This window comes from Microcaecilia unicolor, chromosome 7 (genome assembly GCF_901765095.1).
Source record: "Microcaecilia unicolor chromosome 7, aMicUni1.1, whole genome shotgun sequence".
Lineage (NCBI taxonomy): Eukaryota > Metazoa > Chordata > Amphibia > Gymnophiona > Siphonopidae > Microcaecilia > Microcaecilia unicolor.
In genome coordinates, this window is record NC_044037.1 from 114,865,392 (window position 1) to 114,886,236 (window position 20,845).

At 42.1% G+C, this 20,845-nt stretch overlaps 1 protein-coding gene across 1 annotated transcript in view; it reads left to right on the forward strand.

Moving 5' to 3' along the window:
- The first annotated feature begins 228 nt into the window (after positions 1-228).
- LOC115474455 (carbonic anhydrase 4-like) overlaps positions 229-20,845 on the forward strand; it is a 132,111-nt gene continuing 111,494 nt past the window's right edge. Inside the window, exons 1-3 of the mRNA XM_030209924.1 lie at positions 229-298; positions 14,059-14,151; positions 19,356-19,382. Of these exons, the coding sequence (XP_030065784.1) occupies positions 14,088-14,151; positions 19,356-19,382 (91 nt within the window). The 5' untranslated portion in view covers positions 229-298; positions 14,059-14,087. The remainder of the gene's footprint in view (positions 299-14,058; positions 14,152-19,355; positions 19,383-20,845) is intronic.

Here is a 20,845-nt window from a genome sequence, read left to right on the forward strand (position 1 = left end):
TCCTACCTGATGGGAGGTGTACCCAATGTATATAAACAGAAGAATGTACTTTGAGAGATAATAAGAAGGTAAGAGAAGGAAAGCAACAGATAGAAAGGGTGAAAGAAGCAGAGAAAGGGAAAAAAGTGGTAAGAAGAAAGGAGAAAGAAAGAAAGAAAGAGAAAAGAGAACTAAAGATCTAGTATAAGAGTCAAATAGTAAAAGAGGAAAAGAAGACACAGAAAGAAAGCATAGATAATCTAGATTACCTATCAATTACTACCTCCAAGAAAGGCAAACAGCCAGGTATCCAATACAGGTAAGACACAATTATTCTAAATCTCAGGAGATATTTTTCATGTTCCAGAATACAAAATTTGATGTCACCTTAATATGTCTATTTCTTTTGTCTCACTCTATCATTCTTCAGGGAATACAGAACATCTATCTAATCTATATTATTCTATCATGCTGAAGAGAATAAAGAGCCTCCCCAGGCATTTCTATTTCTGATGTCAGGCTGCATGGAAAGGAGAATTTCAGCTCTTCTTTGTTACTAAATTCTCACTTTTGTTACATTAGCAAAAGATGCTGCCTGGAGAGCAGTGGATAGGTAGGAGGATGAATAGTCATAATTGTAAATAGTTTAAAAAGGGTGAACCAAATGACATATATAAATACAGACCTCTGCTAGTAAACTTTCTTCCCCAAAACAAGTAGAGGAACAAACTGGGAAAGACAAGAAGTTTTTCTTCCTAAGAGCAGTTCCCATATGCAACATACATAGGGTCATTCCCTCAATAACACACAAAAGGAACATTAAAAGCTGAGATACTAAAACTTCCCATAAGATTAGTATATAACTGATATTTTCAGTGTTCCAATAAACAGAAATAAGACAAAACAGAGACAAGAAAATAATACATTTTTTGATTAGCTTTCAAAGGTACCCTTCATCAGATCAGAAATAAGAATTGGAATTGGAATTCTTGAGGGTCCGTATTTTGCACACATAGCAGTGCTTTTTTCAGGTGAATTGGAACTAGCTTAAAAGTGGGCTAGTGTTTTACTGAGGGGCCATATTGGGTGGATGGCCTGGGTGGTGGGGTGGGGGTACAAAGGGCATCTGAGGAGATCTCTTGGAGTCTGAGGAGTAGAGGGTCCTGCAGAGATCACAAAAGGCCAGTAGTGTTCATATTTGTGCTTATTACATGTCTTTGAAATAACACCATTTATTACACATTGGAGCAATTTACAAAGTAACCAATAATAATAAAAAGGAGTACTGGGAGCAGGAGAATGAAAATTTGCCTCTGGATGACTATTAGCAGCACCAAACATGTGCAGCAATGATATCCATTCTTGCCCAACAATGTCACTTATTCTAATCAGTGCAGGCTGAGACCGGACTCACTGCCACCAGCCAGACAGAAACCTTTTTTCAGACCACTATGCAACTACCACTGAACTAGCTATAACTGTCCCTGATAACCTGGAGTATGGTGACCAGATGGCTACAGGCCATCAAGAACAGGCTGAACTAGTCTTAATTATGCCATACTTAAATCTATAGATTTGTAGCGACAGTATCTCTACAAAAATAGAAGAAAAGTGTGATAAATTCAGTGAGGCAAATCCATTGCTGATCCAGCTGGAACCTAATGAATTCCAATGTAGATCTCTAAAATTATTGCCCATCAAAACTGCATTGTATAAGGGAAGTGAAATCAATCAGGGAGAGGAGTTACTCCTGCAGGGTAATGCCTCCAAATGAGTTTGTTTTGCACATTGTTACAGAAAGGAACCGTGCCCATAAACCACTTTATGTTGAATACAATCTCAATCCCTCATATTAGCTGCTACTGTTCTTCTTAATACTTGCATTACGTCAAAGTGAACTGCCTTCTGGAACTCATAGGGTGAAATATATACATACAACAAATCAAGGTGCCCTTGGAAGTTTGTTTTAATCAGACCACTTGCACCAAAGACATTTGAGAATATTTCTGTATTTGTTGCCACATTTTCCTTGGGCTTGCATTGCATTTCATTCATAATTGTCTACCTCTCTGTATGAACTAAAGAATAGTCACTTTCTACTGATACTTATTTAACTATGCTATTCTATTGATTTTTTTTCTTTACCACCACATCCAGTTTTCTTGCATCAAGTTTTTTATCAAATGGAATGGAAATATCTAGTGTGATCACAATGTATTAATTCTCTGTTGTTCTGTTAGGGTCATGATCCCAGTGCTTTTCTGATATCCCAAGTAATAGTGTTTACACAGTTTCCAGTGGATGGCCCTTGCCTACCTTACTATCCTGCTTATAATCGAACGAGAAAAACACCCAAGTTCCGACCTAAATCGGGAGATGGACGTTTATCTCACAAAAACGAATAATGCGGTATAATCGAAAGCCGAACTTGGACGTTTTCAACTGCACTCCATCGCAGAAGCGTACAAAGTTGACGGGGGCGTGTCGGAGGCGTGGTGAAGGCGGGACTGGGGCATGGTTATCACCCGAACAGAGATGGGCGCCTTTCGCCGATAATGGAAAAAAAGTAATGCGTTTGTAGCTAGAATTTAGGGCACTTTTCTGGACCCTGTTTTTTCACGAATAAGGCCCCAAAAAGTGCCCTAAATGACCAGATTACCCCCAGAGGGAATCGGGGATGACCTCCCCTGACTCCCCCAGTGGTCACTAACCCCCTCCCACCACAAAAAATGATGTTTCACAACTTGTTATTTTCACCCTCAAATGTCATACCCACCTCCCTGGCAGCAGTATGCAGGTCCCTGGAGCAGTTGTTAGGGGGTGCAGTGGACTTCAGGCAGGTGGACCCAGGCCCATCCCCCCCCTACCTGTTACAATTGTGCTGCTTAATGTTTAGTTGTCCAACCCCCCCAAACCCACTGTACCCACATGTAGGTGCCCCCCTTCACCCCTTAGGGCTATAGTAATGGTGTAGACTTGTGGGCAGTGGGTTTTGAGGGGGATTTGGGGGCTCAACACACAAGGGAAGGGTGCTATGCACCTGGGAGCTCTTTTACCTTTTTTTTTGTTTTTGTAAAAGTGCCCCCTAGGGTGCCCGGTTGGTGTCCTGGCATGTGAGGGGGACCAGTGCACTACAAATCCTGGCCCCTCCCACGAACAAATGACTTGGATTTATTCGTTTTTGAGCTGGGCGCTTTCATTTTCCATTATTGCTGAAAAACAAAAACGCCCAGTTCACAAATTGTCGAATAAAACATGGACGTCTATTTTTTGCGAAAATACGGTTTGGTCCGCCTTTTCACGGACCCGTTCTTGGAGATAAATGCCCATGGAGATAGACGTTTTAGTTCGATTATGCCCCTCCACGCCTTTCTGTATATGGATCTTCTCTGACATCAGAATATCACATTAAGTGACAAGATGTTGCTTCCAGTTCTCTGTGTTACAGAAGCTACATTTCTCTATTTTTTACTATGTTTGCTGTAAACTATCTTGTCTGTAATCCACAGTCAAGCACAATAGTTATCACTGTCTCATGTTTAGGTTTAAGCTCACTCATCTTTAGCCTGCACTGGGTCATGTTTCGATCTATGTGTTGTTATTGTTAAAGTAATTCCTTCTCGTTGTTTGTTTGTGCATATACATTTGTTCTGCCTTGTTTGTTTATTTATTTATTTAGATTTTGCTCATTTCTTTGATGGTTCAACTCCATAAAGAGCTCTTTCTGTAGGTTTGCAAATTCTGTTGCTTCTTTTCCCACACTTGCTGGTCAGCTTGCACTTGTTCTTTTTATTCTTTGCAATGCTTGACCAACTTTGAGGATGTAATTTATTTGAGGCCATTTACTTTTGATTTCTAGCAGCTTTCAATCATTTAGATCTGTTGATGGCTCTTAAATATGGTTGGAGCACTATCAGAGTAGTTCTGGATGTGCAATTTATTTCTGTAGAACCTTCAGCTTTTATTTATAATGACATTTGTATCCCACGTTATTCCAGAGTTCAGGTTCAATGTGGTTTACAATCCAATTATAAGTGCACTATCTCTGTCCCGAGAGGGCTCACAATCTTGGTTTTTATACCTGAGGCAACAGAGGGTTAAGTGACTGCACAGGGGTCACAAGCTGTTACAGAGGAAATTAAACCCAGAATGCTGGGATCAAAGTTCACTGCACTAACCATTAGGCCTCTGTCGATTTCTCAGGGACAGTGTCTCCAAATGGGTTAGCTATGTGCATACCATGATAGTAATGAGCCTCACTCCTAAGGTAGAATATGTGGAGTAGAGGAGAAGCCTAATGGCTAGTGCAGCAAGCTTTGATCCTGGTGACCTGGATTTGATGTCCACTGCAGCTCCTTGAGACCTTGAGCAAGTCACAGCCCCCTATTGCCCCAGGTATAAAAACCTAGATTGTGAGCCCTCTAGGGACAGAGAAAAGTACTTGCATATAATGTATACAATGCTGTGAATGCCTAGTAGTGCTATAGAAATGATTAGTAGTAGTATGATCTAATAATCTCACATTTCCCACTAACACCCACCATAGTGCTCACATCATGCCAAAGAGAATTTCCTCATGGAGTTCATATGATATAATATATATTGGCAGCCTACCAAGGTGTGCTTGGAAGTGGCTTTTAATCATCCCTGTGTCACCCAATACAATGGGAAATCTATCTGTATCTTTCTGCCACACCACATTTTCTTGGAAACTGAACTCTCTGTACCTGACTGCTTCATTTACTTTGTCACTAATGAACTTTAACGCAATACCACTTTATTTCTCATTCCAGAAATGAATTCTCTATACTTGATTCCTTATTTAATCTGTCACTTATGAACTTGAATGCAATACCACTTTGTATTTCTCATCCCGGAAATGGCAATCGCCATTACGGAATAATGTAAGCCACATTGAGCCTGCAAATAGGTGGGAAAATGTGGGATACAAATGCAACAAATAAATAAATAAATCTCCTCTCTTTCCATCTGATGCACGGAATAATCACTTGGCATTGATACCTCTATCATTAATGCAGTGCCTGCAATTTTATTCTTTAACGATATGTCCAGTTTTTTTGCATCAAGTTTTTATTGATTGGAATTGGACTGTACCAAGCGATCATTACCTCTTGAGTCCCTGAAATGTAGCTAAAAGAGGGTGACTGCATTTACCTTAACTCTTTTGCTTTTCCTGCTTTCTCTTGTTCCCATACACACACACATGATGGTGGCATAGCTGTATATGTGTCCCCTGCACCCACTGCTAGGGTAGTGTCCCAATGCGCCACTCTTTATTACAACTCCTTGCTTGCTCAGTTTGTTGGCACCCTTTCTGTAGACTACCTTCTTGTCTATCTCCTACCTCCTTTTTCCGCAGGCTCTCTGGATGATCTGAGCTCCTTGCTTTTAGCAATTTTTCTCTTTACCAAGGTCCTCTGTTGCTCCTGGGGGATCTTAACATCCATGCTGATCATCCTTCCTCCCCTCTAGCGGTTGACTTCTTATCTCTGTTTTAGCTCTTTACGTTCCTCCCTTCTTTCCAGCCCCACCTATAAGGCAGCTCATTGTATGGACATTGCTGCCAACAATTCCCTCTGTACCCACTCCATGCCCCCTTTCTTCTCTTAAAAAGGAGCTTTTTACCTCTCTGTGTCTTGCTATACAGAACAGTTTCCGTTCCCTTTTGCTTGCGGAAGAACTGTTCCTCTTTTCCAGTCATTTGCAGACCACTCTGGATCAGCCTGCTCCTCAACACCTGAACTATGGTTGCTTTTGAGCCAGTTGACTCTAGTTCACCCAGCCCTCAAATCTCTCTTTTGCGTAGCACTGAACATCAATAGAGGAAGAAAAATCCCTTTTAAATTTTACCCTTTGAAGATACCTTCAGGCAAAATATAAGTCACAAGCTAAATATAAGACAAGCTAAATCTTCTCTTTCTGTGTGCTCTGGTCCACTCTCATAGTAATTATCCACATCAGCTTTTTAATCTGGTGGAGAAACTATGTACTTTGAATGGTCATCAGACCATATTGCCCTCTTGCTCCCCTGACACCTTTGCTTCCTACTCCCTCAAAGGTCCCCTAGTTTCTGAGTCTCATTCTTTTTTGCTTGTCCCCCTTTCTCCTCAGTCCTTCAGAATCCTCTCATGCCATCATTTGCCAAGCCTCCTTACCTAATATCTCTCTGCTTACTTATATTGGCTTTGGCAAGCTCATGGACTCCTTGAAGCTTTCTGGCTCCCCTGGTGACTCTGTTCCTCCAAAGATCCTTAAGAAATGCTGGTCTGCCTTATCCCCTATGCCAGTGGTTTCCAAACCTGGTCCTGGAGGCACCCCAGTCAGTCAGGTTTTCAGGATATCCACAATGAATATTCATGAGAGAGATTTGCATGCACTGCCTCCACTGCATGCAAATCAGTACTTTTCTGGTAAAGCAAAGTTCTAGACATCCTTTTACTAAGGTGCACTAATGGATTTAGTGTGCACTAAATGATAAGAAGCCTATTATACCCCTTATTCTATAAAAGTCACTAAAAATTGTGCATGCAAATTTAGGTACAGCCCCGATTTGTGCATGCAATTTTAATAGAATAATGAGCCATTTAGTGCCAATAATAGGCTTTTTAATAAGCAATTATTGGCACTAATTAGATTTAACTGGGACTAACGTGGGTAAATTTAGGTATTTGTTTATTTATTTATTTATTTATTTATTGCATTTGTATCCCACGTTTTCCCACCTATTTGCAGGCTCAATGTGGCTTACAATTTTCCGTCATGACTTATGTCATTTCAGAGTACAGATACAATTGGTAATATTTATAGAAATATGGATGATTTATACACTGTCCAAAAATGGGGGGATGCGAATATGGGAGGATCATGGGTGTTTTGGGGTGGATCAGGGGCATGGTTGTGAGTTATTTGTGTAATTATAGAATTTGGATGTTTCATGCATAAATTTAGGCAAGGCGATTTGCACCACATCTGGTGCGAATGGTGGCACCTAAATTTACACGTGACCTCTCCGCTTATGTATAAACTGAGCTGAACTTTAGGCTTGGCTTATAGAATACCACTTAAGGGGGGGGGTTCTTTGGCACTGAATCTATATAGCATGACTTAAGTTGCATGTGCAAATCCAGTCATATTCTGGATTTGCACACACAATTAGTTAACAAGCTAATCAGTGCCAATAATTGCCACTTAATCAATTATTGACACTAATTGGCATTAGAATTTATGTGCAGAACTGTCTAACCGTATTCTATAACATGATGTGCGTAAATGCTAAGTCGCATAGTTGAAAAGGGAATGTGCCCATGGATGTAGAATGGGCAGGTCATGGGCATTTCTAAAATCTATGTACATGGGTATAGAATATACCTGGTCTGTGAGTAATTTAGGCATCGGCATTTATACCAAGTTTTACTTGACATAACTGCTTGTTACTAAATTTAGTCACGTGGATGGGCACTCAGCATATTCTATAAACCGCGTGAAAATTTAGGTGTATTTTATAAAGTACACCTAAATTTAGGTGTACTTATAGAATATGCCTAAGTGTATTTTTTGGTGCAGATTTTTTAGGCGTGATATATAGAATCTAGCCCCATATATAGAATCTAGCCCTATATTCCTATGGGTGTCTTATCAGTTAGGAATTCTTTTACAAAGGCACACTAGCATTTTTAGCACACGCTAAAATAAGCATGTGCTAACCACTACAGACGCTCATACTGAAGTGACCTACTAGAGGAGGAGATGGAGTCTACCTTAAGCATGCTTGCAGTTGTGAAAAGAAATGGAAAGAAAATGGTTCTTGCGAGACCGGGTAAAAGACATGGTGGAGTGTAGGAGTAGGTGTTGGATTACACATAGGAATTTATATGCCATTTACCCAAAGTGGTCAAATCTGAGCAGACTGGATGGACCATTGTAGTCTTTGCCATTATTTATGATGTTATCATATGTTAGCTCTTCGGAAACAGGAAGTTACATCAAGTGTCAGGCCGCAGCAGCAGAGGCAGCCTTGGGCATCAATCATTGCTAGGGTCTGGAGGAGGAGGGAGGAACTTGGAAATAGTGAATGACTGGTGTAAGTAAAAAAAAAAGGTCAGATGCAGACCACGGGGTGGTGGGGAGGGGGGTTGGAAGAGAAGGAGGAGGCCATGAGGGAGGTTAAACTGGGAGAGCAGACTGTGACCTGAGTCGAAGTGGATGTTGGCAGGGCAGGCAGGCAGGCTTGTGTCAGCTGGCAGCTACGCTCTTCTGCTCTTGAATCACTGACAGACCAAAAAAAATGGCTTTTCAATTGTCGGTTTGAAGGGTCTACCAGCAGCCAGCCTGGCCTTTAAAAAACTGGCCAGGTCGGCTGAACACTGGCCAGTTGGAAACCCCACCCTAAGCACAGGAAAAGCAGCTTCAGGACCTCTCCCCAGTATCTTAACCTACACCTTCCCAATTGTAGAGGAATTAAATACAAGACCTACTACGCATCCAGTTTCTCCTTTTTGGGCAGCCAGCTTTGAAACGCTATACCCAGACCAATCCGATTAATAAACGACTTCTTGCCCTTTAGAAAAATGCTGAAAGCTCATCTCTTTAAGCAAGCCTACCCAAATGCCCCAACCTAATCTCGCCAACTTCCACCCCCAATTCTGTTCTGACTTAAACACCAACCTCCCATCCTTCTCTTTCCATCTCTCCTTAATTTTATCCCTCCTTACCCTTTCTCCCAAATTACACTATCCTATCCTGTCTACCCTCTTTTATCCTAGTCATATATTATCTAGCTCAACTTATCATACACTACTAAGCCCAACTTTACATTGTTTTACTACTGTTTTATTAAAATTCTATTAACTTTGTATTTCAAATTACTATGTAAGCCGCATTGAGCCTGCATTGTGTGGGAAGGCACGGGGTACAAATGTAATAATAATAATAATAATATATTCCTATGGGCATCTCTAGTGTTTAGCGTGTGCTAAAAATGCTAGGCCGCTTTTGTAAAAGACCCCCTTAGTGCATGCTAATCGTTAGCACATGTTAAATCTGTTAGCACACTTCAGTAAAAGACCACCTTATTGCGTCTTTGCATATAGAATTTTTCTCCCATCAAGACTTCACAGCTGGCTATGAGATGGGTACTTGCCCCCTAGCTTTTCCTTACAGATCTGTGAGAGGAGGCTGAAAGATCCGCAAACTGTTCCAGCATGGCTTTAAAATCTGGGATAATTATAACTTATCAAGCAGAAAGCAGTTTTTCTTCCCCTTTTGCCCCAGAGGAAAACCAGTATGGGTTTGTGTATGTGTGTGCATGTCAGATTTTTCTTATGCATGCAGTTCAGATGTTTTACATGAAACAATATTGAAAAATACCAGCAATGCTGTGCAGTTTATTCTTAAATCAGTAATAAAGTTTACTGTCCTTTTTATTCTTTTCCAACCCGATAGTAGTTGGAAATAATTATACATAAGAGGTTGATTGCCTATCTGAGGGCAAAATAACTCTCCAAAATATTTAATAGAATAGGATCAAAATGGCATGGGGGGAGGAAAGATAAATCAAGTTTGAAAATGGCACAAATTGGACTGGAGTTTTAGAGACATGGAGGGGCATTTTCGATATGACATCCAGTTGTAGACATTTTGCTGAAAACAGCTAATATTCTCATTCTGAGCATAGCAATTTTCAAACCAGAAAAACATCTATTGCTTTATTTTGAAAATCTCTAATTTCCAGATGTTTTTGTGCTCAATACATATTTCTTTAGGTACCATTTTAAAAAAATAGTCCTAGAGAAAAACACACAAAAACAAGCCATAGGGATGGCTGTTGTCACCATTCCTAGTAAACTGGCCATACAGACATCCCAGCAGAGCAAAGAGGCAGCGTGGAAGGGCATAATCGAAAGGGATGCCTAAGTTTTGCCGAGGACATCCTCGCAAAACGTCCCGGTGAGGGGCTGGGAAACCTGTATTATCGAAACAAGATTGACGTCCATCTTTCGTTTCGATAATACAGTCGGGGACGCCCAAATCTTGACATTCAGATCATCCTTAGAGATGGTTGTTTCTGATTTTCGGCAATAATGGAAACCAAGGACGCCCATCTCAGAAACGACCAAATGCAAGCCCTTTAGTCGTGGGAGGAGCCAGCATTCGTAGTGCACTGGTCCCTCTGACATGCAAGGACACAAACCGGGCACCTTAGGAGGCATTGCAGTGGACTTCATAAATTGTTCCCAGGTACATAGCTCCCTTACCTTGTGTGCTGAGCCCCACAAACCCCCCTCAAAATCCACTACCCACAACTGTACACCACTACCATAGCCCTTACGGGTGAAGGGAGGGACCTAGATGTGGGTACAGGGGTTTGTGGTGGGTTTTGGAGGGCTCATATTTACCACCACAAGTGTAACAGGTGGGGGGGTGGGCTTGGGTCCGCCTGCCTGAAGTGCACTGCACCACTAAAACTGCTCCAGGGACCTGCATACTGTTGCGATGGACCTGAGTATGACATTTGAGACTGGCATAGAGGCTGGCACAAAATATTTTTAAAGAATTTTTTTGAGGGTGGGAGGGGGTTAGTGACCACTGAGGGAGTAAGGGGAGGTGATCCCCAATTCTCTCCGGTGGTCATCTGGTCAGTTCAGACACCTTTTTGTGCCTTGGTCATAAGAAAAACAGGACCAGTTAAAGTCGTCCAAGTGCTCATCAGGGATGCCCTTTTTTCCATTTTGCCCTTTTGACACTGTCGATCACAGCATACTTCTCGATACCCTGTCCTCACTTGGATTCCAGGGCTCTGTCCTTTCCTGGTTCTCTTCCTACCTCTCCCTCCGCACCTTTAGTGTTCACTCTGGTGGATCCTCTTCCTCTTCTATCCCTCTGCCTGTCGGCGTACCTCAGGGTTCTGTTCTTGGTCCCCTCCTCTTTTCTATCTACACTTCTTCCCTTGGTTCATTAATCTCATCCCATGGCTTTTCCTACCGTCTCTATGCTGATGACTCCCAATCTACCTTTCTACCCCTGATATCTCACCTTGCATCCAAACCAAAGTTTCAGCGTGCTTGTCTGACATGCTGTCTGGATGTCTCAACGCCACCTGAAATTAAATATGACCAAAACCGAGCTTCTCATTTTCCCCCCCAAACCCACCTCCCCGCTCCCCCCATTTTCTATTTCTGTTGATGGCTCTCTCATTCTCCCTGTCTCCTCAGCTCGAAACCTTGGGGTCATCTTTGACTCTTCTCTCTCCTTCTCTGCTCATATCCAGCAGATTGCCAAGACCTGTCGTTTCTTTCTTTACAACATCCGTAAAATCCGCCCCTTTCTTTCCGAGCACTCTACCAAAACCCTCATCCACACCCTTGTCACCTCTCGTTTAGACTACTGCAATCTGCTTTTTGCTGGCCTCCCACTTAGTCACCTCTCCCCTCTCCAGTCGGTTCAAAACTCTGCTGCCCGTCTCATCTTCCGCCAGGGTTGCTTTACTCATACTACCCCTCTCCTCAAGACCCTTCACTGGCTCCCTATCCGTTTTTGTATCCTGTTCAAACTTCTTCTACTAACCTATAAATGTACTCACTCTGCTGCTCCCCAGTATCTCTCCACACTCGTCCTTCCCTACACCCCTTCCCGTGCACTCCGCTCCATGGATAAATCCTTCTTATCTGTTCCCTTCTCCACTACTGCCAACTCCAGACTTCGCACCTTCTGTCTCGCTGCACCCTACGCCTGGAATAAACTTCCTGAGCCCCTACGTCTTGCCCCATCCTTGGCCACCTTTAAATCTAGACTGAAAGCCTACCTCTTTAACATTGCTTTTGACTCGTAACCACTCGCCTCCACCTACCCTCCTCTCTTCCTTCCCGTTCACATTAATTGATTTGATTTGCTTACTTTATTTATTTTTTGTCTATTAGATTGTAAGCTCTTTGAGCAGGGACTGTCTTTCTTCTATGTTTGTGCAGCGCTGCGTATGCCTTGTAGCGCTATAGAAATGCTAAATAGTAGTAGTAGTAGTAGTAGACACCCACGTGTTAGGCACACCCAAGTCCCGCCTTCACTACGCCTCTGACACACCCTCGTGAACTTTGGTCGTCCCCGTGATGGAAAGCAATTGGGGATGCCCAAAATCGGCTTTCGATTATGCCGATTTGGGCAACCCTGTGAGAAGGACGCCCATCTTCCGATTTGTGTCGAAAGGTGGGCGTCCTTCTCTTTTGAAAATGAGCCTGATAGTGGTCAGTGCAGTGGACTTCACATAAAGGGACCCAGGTACAAATCCCACCATAATACCCTTATTGTGAGCCTTCCAGGAACACCTAAAAACCCACTGTACCTAATTGTACACCACTACAAAAGCCCTCAGGTCTGCAGGTGTCTCCTATCCATAGGTACAGTTGGTATTTTGTAGGTTTTGGAAGGCTCACAATTTCTATCACAAGTGTACTAGTTAGCATGGAATATAGGATTCCGTTTGTGCTGTCCAATCATTTTTGGATATCTGTTGCCAGAAAGTATCCGGGTCTATTTGGCCTCTCATGGTATAAGTTGTATGTTCTCGTGTGTAGAGAGATCCCCTTTTTCACCATTTTAGGGATACGTTTAGTTTGTAATGGTCTGTCCATGGTGTTTCTCTCCATCTAGTTTGTGTTATGGTTAGGTTCTTATCAGTGGACAGTTTGTATGAGATGAGGTCGAATGTGTGACTCTTCACGTGGGTTGTTTGCATGTGTGGCCAAGTAAGGTCACATAGATGAAGGAAGTCCTTGCAATCTCATGTGTTGGTAGAGTTTGGGTCTTCAAGGTGAAGGTTAATGTCTCCTAATACTAGTGTATTGGAGTTAGATACACATATATTTGAAACGAAGTCCATGAAGTTCGCCTGGCTGTCGTTCCAGTTACATGGTGGACTGTAGAATAGGATGCAATTTAGGTGGTCGAGCAGGGTTTTATGGTGGATTCTGATTTAGGCTATTTCGAGGTGGGTTGTTATAGATTCCGCGGTGATTTCAATTGACTGACTGACCTCTTTCAATTAACACTTGACTGACTGACCTCTTTCACTTTAACCCTTATGCTGAATATAGTGTCACTTTAACCCTTATGTTGAATAACTTCTCTACAGTCGATGACCCACTGTATGTTACATTCCTATCTATCACACAGAAATTAATATGCACTACCACAATGTATTCCTCTCTACCATGTATGCATGCACCTTAATGCAGCGACGTTTGTATTCTGTGACCCGGAAATGGCAATCGCCATTACGGCAAATGTAAGCCACTTTGAGCCTGCGAATTGGTGGGAAAATGTGGGATACAAATGCTAATAATAATTGCTGCTAAAAATGACCAGTTAACCCCAGGCAGGTATTTTAAAAGGTCAGGAGCCTCTTCTGACCATTTAAACCATTTTGAATACTGGGCCCAATGTTTCCAGGAATATATGAAATTAAAAGAGAGATTCATTAGATATACTTTCCAAACGTTTTCTAGGATTGCTTGAAAAGTGTGCTGAAAGTTTGACTTTAAAAGCCTGGTATCCTTACAGAGACTGCATCATCTTGGGAGTTTTTGGATCTCTGCTTAGGCCAGCTGTAAACCAGATACATGCAGTCCACTGAGTGCATAATTAAGACACAAAATACAGCTTACTGTGTGTTAATAACAGTATACAACAGAACAAAAATTAGACTTTCAGTGTATGATGTTTATGGAGAACTGCCCTTTCCTAAGGCTGGGTGTAGTGTACACAGGAAAGCTGTCCTCTCAGGCTTCCAATACACTCTGTCTGTTATGTAATATTTTCAAAGTGCACAAAATACTACATGCTTGAACCAATTTAAAATTACAATGCTGAGTCGTTATTTTGAAGCCCTAACAACTGCTTCTTTGGATGTCACCTGGCCCCTTGTAAGTGAATGCCACTTTTTAAAGTGCAATTTAAAATTACTCCAGTTCCTGCCAGATCCACTGCAAGGACTACATGACAGACTTTTTGTCATTCCTGACAGATTTTGGCTTTTTCTGTGACATCTGTCTTGGAAATATTTTTCAGATTGGATCTCTTCTATAGCAGTTATCCAAATGGGCTTCATCCACTTGCCAAAGCTGATATTCCTAGGACTGCTGGTCTCCTGGGGAGTAGCAGGTAAACCAATTATAGTTACTACCTCCTTCTCACATGCTGCTAGATAATTATCTGCTCCAGTAACATGTCTATCCTTCCTTTACTTCCTTTCCTATATGTCTCTGATCCTTCTCATTCCACGTTAGATTGTAAGCTTTGAGAAGCAGGGACTGCCTACTATGTGTGTGAAGCCCTGTGTACACCTGGTAGCACTGTCATAATAATCAAGTCAATATTCAAATGGAGTTATCCCCCTGATTCTATAAAAGTCACCAAAACCTGCGAGTGCAAATGTGAAGCTGTGAGTGCAGCTCACAGATGAAAGAGGTGTGAGAGATTTTAAGAGAGTTGAATTAACATAGGTTTTTTGTAGTTTCCTGAGGGAAATCTTACCTATTACGTCCCTTTTTCATCAAGTAAATGCACCAGATATATAGGGGCCTGAGAAGGTGCCCTGGGGGCGCCTGATGGGTCATCCTCAGAACCTAGTTATACCCAGCTATGCTAGTATTTTATAAAGGGAAGTAGGCATTACTTTCTTTTATAGAACAGGCTCTTACTACTTTCCCTCCATGTGCCTAACTGTATGCACCCCACTGTGAATCTCCAGCTTATAAAAAACTTTACTAGTTGCCAGCGGAGGCTAGAGTCCTTTTTAAGCTTTGCTGTTTTTTCTTAAGATACTACAAGGAGTGGCCCCTAGTTATATGTATCCCATGTTGAATATATTGACTTCCAGGTGTGGCACTCGAAATAATCTAAACTTATCATTCCCTTCTTAAAGGAGTTCACGTTCTAAGACATATTTGACGGCTCTGTTTTCATATCAAGCCTCTCAAACTTGGAATTCTCTGCCAGTTCTGGTGAAATTTCAATTAAATTACTTATCTTTTCGCAAACTTATCACGACAAATCTGTTTAGAAAATATGTGCTTTCTAATTAATTGTTGATGCTATGTTTTTCTTTATATTAATTCAACTATTATATTGTGAGCTCCCAGTTTTGTAGACTGGTTTTATTTTGAATTATAATCTACTCCAAACCTATTTTTAGGTGTTGAGGAGAATATAACACTAACATAGAAACATAGGATTGCCCGTATATGGCATGTGCAGGGCACAAAACCCCTCTAACCTGTTTCACACTAGCAAAGGAGTGGAAGGAGGATGGAGTGAGGGTGGTGCTGAGAAATCATTCAGACAGCTGTGATATTCAGCTGTTATCAGGGTAAGTGGTCCATTTAGCTTAGTCCTGCTGAATAGAACTAAACTGAATGGATAGCTGTGGCAGCATTGACCACACAATACATATATTCAGCGCTGCTGACTACACATGTGGGGAACTGAAGAACCAAATTCATTTGCCAATGCTGGCACCAGTGTATAAATTAATCTGATCACCACTACTGCTGAATTGTGGGTCTGGTGATGACAATAATAATAACAGGGCCAATATTTAATCTGAGTTATGCTTTCGCCATTGGGTGACAATGCTTTAACTTGCTTATTCTTGGAATTTTGGCACATATGCAGAAAACTGGGCCATTTAACTTGTTAAATGGTCAAATTTTATCCATATAAAAGGGGTAGGATGAGGGCAGTGCTGGCACTAACATGTTTATCAGTGATACTGAACCACTAAGAGGGTCATTTTATAAAAGGCTTTTCACACATAAGCCCTGTTTTACAAACATAAAAGGCTTCTTATAAAATTAACCCATGGGTTACACATGTAAAAGGATATGTAACTGAAGTGTAGACATGATCTGGGACAAGTCTAGGTGGAACATAGGTGCAGTTGTGATTTACATACAATGGGGTCAGTGGTGTATCCACTCAAGGTGCGTGTGTTGTGTACACACCTCCTGTTATCCCTACTTTCTCCCTCCTGCTGCATCTCTCCCTTCTTTTCCTGGCCCCACTAAGCTGTCACAATTACCCCCCCCCCCCCCACATGCTTTAAAATCACATTTACTCTATATTCCAAACAGACCCACAACACAACTTTTACTTTTAAAGTGTATGTCACCATGCATTTGTAATGAATTGCTAAAGTCTTAAATAAGGACCTCAGTGATGACTCTTTTCATATGAGGCATGGCTATGTTGGTGCCTGGTCCTCTCAACAATTAAAAGTTAAATGCTGCTAAAAATTCTATTTTAAAGCACTACTTTTTATGAAAATGAAAAAAAAAGATAAAAAGTATATGAAGAAAAAAAATATATAAAAGTAGTATAGTATAGGGACCAGTGAAGAACATGATGAGTCATGGGGCGAGTTCCTCATGTGAAAAGAGTCATCACAGAGGTCTTTATTTAAGACTTAAGCAATTCATTACAAATGCATGGTGACATACACTTTAAAAGTAAAAGTTGTGCTGTGGATCTGTTTGGAATATAGAGCTAATGTGACCCCATCCCTATATTTATTTGACTACATAAAGTGATTTAAAATCACCTTTAGTCTTTGCTTGGGCAGAGCCGGTGGCAGTGGCACTCATAGGCTGCCTGCAGCCTGCATTGGGGCTTTCTCTCTGAACTGTCCTGCCCCTTCTGATGCAACTTCCTGTTTTCTGAAGGCCAGGATGCTTCAGAAAGAAAGCTCCGGTGCAGGGTGCAGGCAGCCTATGAATGCCACTGCCACACTGGTGCTGCTTGGGCAAAGACTAGAGGTGATTTTAAGGCATGGGGGAGAGGGAACTACAAGAGCTTTGCAGGGTCGGGGAGGGAAGGGAGAGATGTGGCAGGAGGGAGAAGGGAAGAAAATGCAGTGTGAGATACACCCCCTGTTGAAAATTCCTGGCTACGCGACCGAGTGGGGTCAATATCCAAAGCAATTTAACTGGACAGGAGAAGCTTCTGCCTGGTTAAATTCCTTGTGCAGGGCTATTCACTGATATTTAGTGGCACTTAACTAGCTACTGCTGCTGAATATCAACACTAACCGCTAAAGCCAAAGCCGGTGATTTTGTGGGTGGTCCAGGGGCGGGGTTGGCACTTATACAGTTGTTAACCAGACAAATCAGACCGCATAAGACAGTTCTATTTTTGTCCAGTTTCACTTAACCAGATAATAAGGGATAGCCAGTCACACAAACCCAGATATTCAAAGTCAGTGCCCAATCATGGTCCGACATTGAATATCTGAGCATAAAGCCAGCAGTAGCCAAAAAGTGCTGACTGCCGCCAGCTGAATATTTACCCCTATGTTTATAGACTAGGCATATATGCACATATTTTACTTATGAACATTTAGGCATAAATGTCCACAGCTTCTTTTTAACTGCAATTACTGCAGGTTTGATTTGATTAGGTAATTTTATGAAGACACACAGGTGAATGTGTGTCTCTTTAAAATAGTTTTGAAATAGGTGCCTACTTGGCCTTTATACATAGACTAGCCGTTGAGCCCGTTAAAACAGGCTACTATTGGAATGGGGGTTTTCCAAGGCCCCCCCCCCCGAGGTCGCCGCTACCGGTACCCCCCCCCCAGAGTCGCCGTCGCCACCGCCGCCACCACTCTACCCCGCCCAGGCCCTCTGTTCGCTATTAATTCAACTTACATTGCCGCAGCACGCAGATCAACTGAGCTCCCGTCGGCCTGGCCTTCCTTCTCTGCCTGTGTCCCGCCCTCATGTGATGTACCGTCGGCGAGGGCGGGTCACAGGCAGGGAAGGAAGGCGACCGGAGCTCAGCTGATCTGCGTGCTGCAGTGATGTAAGTTGAATTAATTGCGATCAGAGGGCCTGGGCCGGGTGGAGGGGTGGTGGCGGCGGCGACCTCGGGGGGAGCGCAGTTTCCCTCTCTGTCCCACCCCCATCATCACGTATTGATGTGGGGGCGGGACAGAGAGGGAAGTCTCTACTGTGCATTTGCGAGTGAGTTCAGTCACTCGCCGTTTATATGTTTGATGACCTGTTATAAAATCACCCTCTAAATGAATATATTGGGCTACATTCTATAAATGGTACCAAAAAAGGTGGCGCTGAAAAAAGTGCTATTTTATAAACCATGCTTAAAGTTAGGCACGGTTTCTAGGATAGCATTTACACCCAGGAATCGTGCCTAACTTAGACATGGCCATTTGCACAGACTGAAACGTAGTGCAAATGTGCATGCCTACATTATGCACACATTCCTGTTATTTTTTAACAATGCACATTAACTTTAGGAACACCCCCGTTATACCCATGACCCTCCCATTTCTGCACCCCCTTTTTCAGATCACACGTAAATTTTAGGCACTGATCCTGAGCTTCAATTTATGTACATAAATGCCAATTAAATCTAATTAGTACCAATAATCACTTGTTAAAAACCAATTATTGGAGCTAATTAGCTCATTATTCAATTACATTTTGCATGCAAATTAAGCGTGCACCCAAATTTGCATGCACAAGTTTTGGTGACTTTAATAGAATTATGGGGATTATGTATTAAAGTTAGGCCTGCTGAAGGCTGGCTTAACTGCAAATATATAAATGCTGGGCATTCACCTAATATACATATATTCAGTGACACTAGTTACATGGATAGCGCCATTGAATGAATGAATGAATGAAGTTAAACATTGATGCTTAATTTTATACACCAGCCACTGCTGCTAAATATTAGGCCCATAATAATAATGATGTTAATAATAATATCCGTGATCTCACCCCCATCCTAGTTATTATCCCTCACCTATCACGCATCTTCCTGTACAGTCTGGTTTACTAATCACACCCTCTCTGTTCTTCCTCTAGCAAAACAGGTACCTTCAGTCTTTTTTGATCTTCCCTTTTCCTACCGCATGTCTTTGAAACTACCTCCCTTTTCACCTTCAAAATAATTTTTTCCATTCTTCCATCAGGTCCAACCTGAAAACCTATATCTTCAATCAGCTTTCCTTAATTATCGTACTTGTCTTATTTTTATATTGTTTCTTCTTCATTTACATCAGATAAGAGTGCCAAATAAAGAAACACATTTTTTAGTTTCTGGCTCATGCTATATGTATATGTGACAAGAAGTCAGTAACTGTAACTAGGGACAAGTGCAATAAGTTGTAATTACAGTATTTAACTGCGGTCACAGTTTAAACTTCAGAGCAATAAATGTTGGAAATCAGCATAGTAGTATATGACCAATATCTGTTAAACCTGCTTAAGCAGAAACAATTGCTAGAAGCAGTAGCTGTGCAATTGTGTCACATTGTCTCACACCTCCCTTTTTTTCTCTTTTAGAATGGTGCTACAATGAAGAGTCTTGCGGTACGTGTGTAATTCCCAGTAATACAAATCAGGATTGAAGCTGAGGAGAATAAAGTACCAAGTTGGGCCTAAGCAAACAAGGCCCTCCTCTTCGTTTTTGTAAAAGCAACAGTTTTTCATCAACAGTGAGCATGAGCAGCCAGCGACTGATACACACCAGCCCCACAGCCTTCCCTCTGGTCTGTTCCCGCCTATGTGGAAATAGGAAATTGCATCACATGGAAGGTTGTGTGGCTGGTGCGAGCAGTGTGTATTAGTTGCTGACTGCTTGTGCTTGCCGTCAGTGAAGAACTGCTGTTGTAAAAGATAAGTGGGGGGGCCTCAATTTTTAGAAAAGCGAAATAAATCAAATCAATTTGCCAAAAATGAATCGGCAAATCGATTTGAATGACAAATTGGACAGCACTAGCACCAGGCCATCCTTGTAGGCCAAACCCAGGGAATCTTGCCCCTCCCCGCCCTCCCTTCTCAGCAGCCCTGTGGTCAGCTACAGAGAACCAGTATCAAAGATTTTGGCCATTATTTTAGAAACCTAGCCTCATGTCATGTCATGTAAATAGTGGCATTTAGACAGGTATATCACATACCAGGGCCGACAAGAGGGGGGGGGGGGGGGGGGCAAAATTCCCCAAGCCCGGCTTCCAAGGAGGGCCTGGTGCCAGGCCTTTGGAGGGTGTCGACAATCACCGCCGATACAGGAACAAAACTTTTTACCACACCGCGGGAACGGTAAAAAATGTTGTTCCTGCAGTAAAAAATCTCTTCCTCCCCGCAGGTCTTGTTGCAGGAATGGATGCATGAATTTGTGATGCTTCAGGAGTCAGACAGCACACACCAGTATGAGAGAAAAATCTTCTTTATTTGCCAGCAAACAAAGCAGGACATCAGTTCTAGCTCTCTTCTCTCTCTCTCAGCTCTCTGGATGTTATGGCTTTTGTCTGTCCTCTTCAGCTCTCTTCTCTTCTGTCTGTTCCTTCTGTCCTTCTCTTTCTTCTGAGCTCCTTCTGACGTAAACTGCTTCTGCTCCTACTTAAATACAGTTCTATCCAGCCTAGCCTAGCCCAGCCCCCTTACTCTCCAATTGGTTAAGGAATAGATTGGTCACTTTGCCTCAACCAATCATTACTTTTGAAATATCAGTTACATAGGTTTGGTATTCCTCAAACTGACCTGTGACCTGGGGCCCCTTACACCAGACATTTGGTCTCCAGAACTCTTACATTTCTCATTATGATTGATTTCTCATCTATAGCTTAACCTGGGTTCCCTTAGAGACCAAGAGGCCCTAGTGAGATTGGTTATTCTCATATTCCTAGTCTGGTTCATACTAACTGCTAACTAAACTCTGGCATTCATTAAAGAGGTCAAAAGTCAATCTTACTTAATAGCATACATATCAGGTTATCACTTTCAAGACCATTTCTACATTTTACCTATAATTAATCAAGGAGAAGAGAGCTGAC